Genomic DNA, 7,329 nt, shown 5'->3' with positions numbered 1-7,329 from the left:
TTGTTATTTTATTACAAACACAAGACAGTCACATGGCAATTTAAAAAACATAACACACATTCATGTCGTTAACTCAGTCCTTCACTGCTCACACAGTTCATACATTCAGCAATCAGCATGTGTTTCTACCCACTGAAATCTTTAGTTAGGACTGCCATTGGTGCTTTAGAAATACCTGAGAGCGGTCTATTCTGACTACAGGCTCTAGAATCATGAATAATCTTCCAAATTGACACCGAGACCGCTTTCACCTGCAGTAGAAAACATGACATCATCAGTATTTTCCATTACACAACTTCTCCATATCTGACTCTACACCACCCACCATCAATAACAACGCAATAACTGGTGACAAAATATCGTCCTGTAAACTTTTAACATAAATCAATGTTAATATTTTAAATGAAACAGAAAAAAAGGGAGAAACAACCGCAAATTAAATTGCAAAATCCTTATTTGTTTATGGTCCTTTTATACCACAGAAATCAGTTTTACAGCAATGTCAAAAGAAAGGGAAAACCATTTATGGATTACTTGTCAGTTGTGACTGTAACTCACCTCTGGCAGAGGACAGGAAAGACCCTATCAGCTGGAAGAAATAAGATACAATAAATGGAATCAAGCCTGACTGGAAAGACAAAATGGTGAAGTGGTTCACAGAATCTGGTCTAAAGGGTGAAAGCTGCATTTATACATACAACATTCATGCGTACAGCATGTGGAATTATGTGTTCACTAATAAAGTAAAAGCACAGTGTTAGCTTCCTTCCTTCACAGCTTGGCCCACTGAAATCACAACAATTTAAGACATGAGTGGTAGAAAAGCTTTTTTTTGAGGCTCAATGTAGCGACACTGGAACACGAGAGATGCACTGAAGGTGAAATTTGGACCGATTTTACTTTAATTTAATACTCCATTTGTACCAGGGAAACTTAAAACAAACAAACAATTTTAAGAATATACTAGACCTCTTAACCACCTTGTTTTTGAGCATTCAGTTGACCAAACCTAAGAACTCTGAGTGGTCAAATGAATGCATCTTAAAAGAAACCCACCAGTAAACTGAAAAATTCTGTAAAAGCACGCAAAACACAGCAGAAACTGAAACAACACTGTTAAAGGAAAAACTAAAGGGGAAAAAAAAACACCAAAGAAAACTAAAGTGTTTTTGGGAAGACAATAACGTGACAGGACAGCTGTGGAAGTGACAAGCTAACAGTAAACAGCTAACAGCAAACATACATCTACAGTACTGTATGAATTGTGTGATTAAAACAATATGTACTGCCTTGCATTGCTTCTCCTTTACAACGATAATGAATCTTTTGCTTCTGTCGAGTGTGTCTCAGTACAATCCTTCACGTTTTGGTTTCTGTAACTTCCACAGCTGCTGCATCAAATAGTTGTTTCCCCAGAAACTAAAAACTTAAATTTTTTTTAGCTTTGGCAATGTTTTTTTCTATTTTTGTTGTATTTTTGCAGTCTTTTCTTTCTCTATTTGCTGATGTTTCTTTAGTTGCAGTCCGTTTGACCTCGCAGGGCCACTGTAGTTATCATCTTAAATGGGTAGCAGGCAATCAACAAGGTTAACACTGGCAAACAGCTGATGCGTGGCTGATTAATCAGTGCGTCCCTGTGGCAAACAGCAACAGACACAGCTTACTCTTAAATTAGAGACTTGCCCCCAAACTCAAGACTAACTCTAGGATTTGAGTATGGATTTACACTGGGAAGGCAAAAATTAAAGCAAAGCTCAAACACACACACACAGTTGCACACGTGACTGATATTTAAAGCATTGTAAGCATTGCATCCCTGAACAGAGATCATTCTGAAAATTGATTTTTTTACACTTCTAGCTCCTTGGGTATAAAGTTTATATGATGCCTGAAGGAACGGAGTGGAAAATAATGCGTAGAATTAAGCAAGCAAGGCGTACCCACGCTGCTACCTCACCTAAACTAAGGAATATTCTCAGAAGTGAGAACAGAACGAATTCTGATATTTTCCAAGGCGTCATGTGAGAAAAAGAAGCTTGTGTTTACATTTTTGATGCAAAATGCACAAAGAGGTGCTTACAGCTGAAAAAACAAAACCTCTGGCTTTCTCTCAAAATGTATACAGCTGTATCACTTTTGTGATGCATCATGGCACAAATATTGTGCACATATAAATATGTTGACTTCTTGCATACTCACAGAAAATGTTTACCATGAGAACTTGTACATACTATGTGTTGTTTACATTTAGTGTATAGTATGGAATCAGGGCACAACATGTGCTGTTAACGTGTGCACGCATCTGACACCAGAAGACAACCTGGTGACTTTTTGTTTTCTTACTATCATTAAATCTCTCAATTCCCAAATAATCCAGAGCTATCCAGTATGTTCAACAAGTCTGGTCTGGTCTTTTCACTTAAGTCCCATTTAAGTGAAAAGACAAAAAAGAAACCTTATATAGTAAAGCTCAGTGGTGGTAAAACTTATACATGTAGATACTGATAGGCTGTGAGGCTACTTGGTATCAGACACCAGTTGATCCACTTTGGCTGGTCCCTCATAGATACACGTCCATGGTGTTGAGGATCATTTGCCGACAGAGCGGGCAGTTCTGCTGGTAGATGGGCTGCCTTAAAAGAATCTGTGTACAGTCTCTACACAAGCAGAGGTGTCTGCAAGGCAGAAGCACCACTGTCTTGGCACAATCCTGACAAATCACACACTTCTTCCTCTCCTCCTGTTCCTTCAGCAGAGTCAGCAGACTCTCAGCTGGCAGAGGTTTACCATCTTCGCCTGAACGCGACTTCTTCTTTAGCTGCTTGTCTGTGCTGGAGGAGGGTAAAACTGGATTGAGCACCTCCTGGTGGGCTCCATCTCCTGCTCTACCATCTGGTGGGTCCCGCCTCTCTTCCCCAGGGTCACCGTCACCTCCAGCTCTGTTGTTGCTGTTATTGTTATTGTTTTGCCTGTGAAGATGTGGTCGGAGCATCAGGCCAATCAGGCTGCTTTGGTGAGACAACTGCTGCCAAAGTCGTCTCTCCAGTCGGTAGATGTGATAGAGGATCCTCTGCAGGTACTGCACGTTACGGCGTATAAAGTGAGGCAAGCACAGTAAGGCTGAAGTGATGCAATTGAGAGCCAAACATAATCTACGGAGAAGTGAAAAGGAGTTTATATATTCTACAACGCGCACAGCAATCTGTCGGGACAGTCCCGGGTTTAGGTAAGCGGTGGTGGCCAGTGCAATAGTAATGGTGAGCACGAGGCCGTAGATGTTCAGTATGAAGATGCTAATGAACATGTGCACCAGTGAAACCAGGAAGTCCAAAACCATCTTGCAGGGTGTCCATAGCAAAGCTGATGTGCCGGCCAGGCTGCTGTACAGAAAGGTGAAACAGGTCAACGTGAGCTCCAGCGCCTTCTGCAGTGGGGTGGAAACCGTCTGCCACATGCTGACCAAAGCCAAGTAGACGTTCTGGGTAGCGATAAGCACAAAGTTTACCACTGTGTTGGTAAAATAGACCACCAGGCTGACTGCTATGCCACAGCCCTCAATCACTGACAGCAGCCCTCGACACAAGTGCTCCTTTCCACGCAGTAGGACGTGCATAGACAGGTAACCCACCATCTTCAAGCTCTCCAGGAGCCCCTCCAGAGCCAGCAACAAGCTCCCCAGATTAGCCACAGTGCTGTGAGCTAGGTTTGATGTCGCCTCCGCGGTGGACACAGCGCAAAGCAGAACGAGGTTTCCCAGCTCCAGCACCGAGTTATAAAGGAGGCTGGGCAGGCTGGTTATGAAGGTGATAACTGCCAGGAGAGTCTGCACCACGGTGTGGACGATGACAAAGTTCAGGTCCAGTAGTAAGCAGAGAGCATCCAGACATTTTCCTACAGTGGATATGACAAAGTTCACCAAACCCATGGTAATATTTCTGTAAAGTATTACTGTTTACCACTCGGTGCTCTCAGGTTGTATCCACGTTAAGTCCATTTCTCCTTTCTTTGCTTTGAGTTACATATTGTTGGTCCTCTCAATCAGCACACCATTCTTCGTGTCGTTGAACCTCAACGTCTTTATTTTTCATGTTTTCCCCATTTTTCATGCACTGAAATAACGACATAACACAGCAAACACGCGCTGCACAGGCGGATGTTTAGTTTCAAAAAAGGTCCACACACTTCCGTTTATATTCTAGGTTTCGTTTTGTTGGGTGTCCGGTCAAACTACCACCCAAAAACACTTCTCCGGCTCAACGACGACTTTATAAAACGGCCGAACCCATAAACGAAATCAAGAAAAACCGAGGGAAAAACAGACAAAAGGTTTTGGAGTCTTTACCATCATTACTGTATCCGCCATATTTGTTTTGGTCGAGTGAGCTTACGTATGTGCGTCGTTAAGCTGAGCATGCGCACAGTGTCCCCGGTGTTTACAAGCGGGAAAAAAGTGGATTTAGAAAAAAAGTCGCACATTCAAAACATATTAAAAATATATGCAGAAATAAAATTACGCATTGTCCATAACATTGATAAAATTGACTTAATCAAACTAACTTTTTTGGGGGTTTTCACACCCTCTTCTATTTTTTTAATCATTTTTATTTGTTGTTGCTCTTTTTCATTATTTTTAAACTAAACAAAATTTACGACACTGAATGTTAATGTGACTTCTAGCATTAGTGAAGTGTATATAAAGATGAACACATTTCAAGGTCTCACGAGTGAACCTCATGTTCTGCTTTAAATCTACATTCCCTCTCATGTCCAGAAACTTCTCTGCTTTCAAAATGAAGTTATAGTCTACATCTGTGAAAATGACCTGGAGCATCAGGAAGCACATTCCTAATGAGTTTATGGTTTTTCCTGCTAGTTTCAAATCTTACTAAATACAGAATAATTCTAGGCTTGTGATTTATAGTCAAATAATCAGACCCAGCCAATATACCCCCCCACCCCCCCCAATAAATTTCTGAATTATCTTGGATAAAAAGGCTGATGGTTTTCTTTACTCATTTCAGTTATTACCAGCAAAATAGTTGCATGTTTAATCATCTGGGAATTTACCCAGATTTATTTATTTATTTAGACAGAGATCTTGACCCCCCCCCCCCCCCCCAGTGTTCAGCACAAAGTTATGCCCATGTTTATAGTCACATTTAGAGTTAGACGATCAAAATGATTTGTTGGAAGACAGAGATGAAGGAATATACTGAAGAGGAGAAGAATGAAAGTCTGTGTGAATGAGAGGGAAGCAGGTGCAGCAGTGAAGATGCAAGGAGTAGAGGTAGCGAAGGTAGATGAATTAAAATCTAGAGCATCTAAAGCGACAGGCAACACGCAGGAGAGGTGAAGAAGAGAGGGTGCAGAAAGAGTGGAATTGGTGGAGAGGAGTGACAGAAGGATAACTGTAAGACTGAAAGGGATGGTTTACAAGATGGTAGTGAGATCTGCTACGATGTATGGTTTGGAGATGGTGGCACTAACAAAGAGACACGATGCTGAGCTGAAGATGCTAAGATTTTTGAATGGGAGTGACCAGAATAGACGGGATTAGAAATGAGTACATCAGAGAGACAGCTCAGGTGGAGCTGGAGTTGGAAAGGCAAGGCTGAGATGGTTTGGCTATGTGCAAAGAAGGGATAATAGATATATTAGACAGGGTTTTGAATATGGAGATTCATGGAAGTAGTGAAAGACGACAGGCAGAGGTTGGTGTGACGGAGGAGAATGAGAGGGATATTGTGAGATGGAGGCAGATGATCCACTATGGCAACCCATAAGGAAGCAGCTGAAACATGAACAATGTTTATTTAACATGAAAAATGCTTTTCTTTTTTTTTCTTTTTTTAAAAAAAAAAAGAGTAATTGTTAATTAGTATATACGAGCTTTAATTTGCATCCTATTTGCTATATCAAATATTCACACTGATGATGTAGAAGTCTCAAAAACTCAAGTATCAATTCCAATAATCCCATCCGGAGTGTTTTTCACTTCCACTTGCTGGCAGCCTTTGAGCCCTTGAAACAACTTGGTTGAGATATGGAAAAGATCGTGGACAGGCCTGTTAGCACAGCAACCCTGCTACTTACAAATGATGCACTGAGATGATGATCACTCTCACTTATATCATGATGCAGTGCGTCACAGCACACAGGCCAAATGAAACCCTGTGTTTAATTAAATTAGCCACGCCAGCAGCTTTGACAAAGCATAACTAATTGACGCCGCAGGGATTGGAACATGTTGATGATAACACTAGCCACATAGGAGAAGAGTTTTTTTGAAAGTATTTTTGAATTTGTTTTGTTCAGTTTTTTGGGGTTCCAGATATTTTAAAAATTTTTTTATATGTGTATCTCTAATGTTGTAGGGACAAACATTCACAGTCATGCAGTGGAGATCTGTTTCCTTTTCTTGGGACAAAAATAAGTCCTTACAGTATATTTTGCATCACACTTTACATTGAAGGTGTGGGTTGTGGTCAGGAAATGATTTAAGGATTAAGAAAGTCAGTTCCAGTTACAGCTGCCTGGGAAATCCACTCTTCAGTACTCTGACCTTTCATCACCATATCTTACATTTTCCTCAAGCCATTCCATTTACATTAACAGATATATCCTCCCATTACATCAGCTACTTCAGTGACAATGAAACAAAAAAAGAATTGCGGTCCTGAACAATATCAAAACAGTTTCCTTCCTTGCCTTTTGCCTCATCCTCTCCATCTGAGCCATTCAGCGCTGGACTTTGTTCCTCGCAAAGGGAAACTCTATCTGATACGATCATGGGAAATCCTGCTTTGAGCCTTTGGACGCCTGACAAACAGCATTTGTTTAAGTATTAATGATGCAGCAGGGATACACGGGGCAGTGCAAGAAGCTATAAAAGGTCTTGTGCACTACTTTGTCTCTGGCAGAGAGCTTCTAGACCTACTCCTTTTATGGTAGCTAACCTTCCCTCTGGTCCGAAAGCAGACCCTTAGTCAGTTTTCTTTGTTTGTTGACTGGTCAACCAAATCCTTCCCCTCTAAAAGACGAGATGAAACAAAGGGTGGCTTTCATATGGAATCGTATGTAGAATTTCTATAAGTTTTCTTAATGTGCACTACATAGAGTTGCTTCATTTTCTCTCATCAGTCAACAGACACTGTAGATTCCACTTTTTTATATGAAAAAAACCTCCACTTGCTACCATTTGTCTTCAACTCAGAGCTGTAAGCTGCCTCCTCAGAACTGTTTAGCTAAAATGAACATACAATGTCAAAAAGGACATAAAAAGGTCATGCAGGGACATGGGGGTGGGGCTTGCACAGGATGAACTGGAGA

General features: G+C 41.0%; 1 protein-coding gene across 1 annotated transcript; it reads right to left on the bottom strand.

The window, feature by feature from the left end:
• Positions 1-1,480: 1,480 nt before the first annotated feature.
• rnf26 (ring finger protein 26) lies at positions 1,481-4,404 on the bottom strand. The gene has a single exon (XM_026193493.1). The coding sequence runs from the start codon at positions 3,923-3,925 to the stop codon at positions 2,561-2,563; it is 1,365 nt and encodes a 454-aa protein (XP_026049278.1). The 5' UTR covers positions 3,926-4,404; the 3' UTR covers positions 1,481-2,560.
• Between the last annotated feature and the right edge of the window lie 2,925 nt (positions 4,405-7,329).

This window comes from Astatotilapia calliptera, chromosome 14, assembly GCF_900246225.1.
Source record: "Astatotilapia calliptera chromosome 14, fAstCal1.2, whole genome shotgun sequence".
In the NCBI taxonomy this organism is placed as follows: Eukaryota; Metazoa; Chordata; class Actinopteri; order Cichliformes; family Cichlidae; genus Astatotilapia; species Astatotilapia calliptera.
Note: the sequence above shows the minus strand (reverse complement) of the source record. Positions and strands in the feature narration are given on the sequence as shown.

Coding starts and splice junctions, on each gene's coding strand:
- rnf26 (XM_026193493.1), bottom strand. CDS start 3,925: ATGGGTTTGGTGAACTTTGTCATATCCACTGTAGGAAAATGTCTGGAT.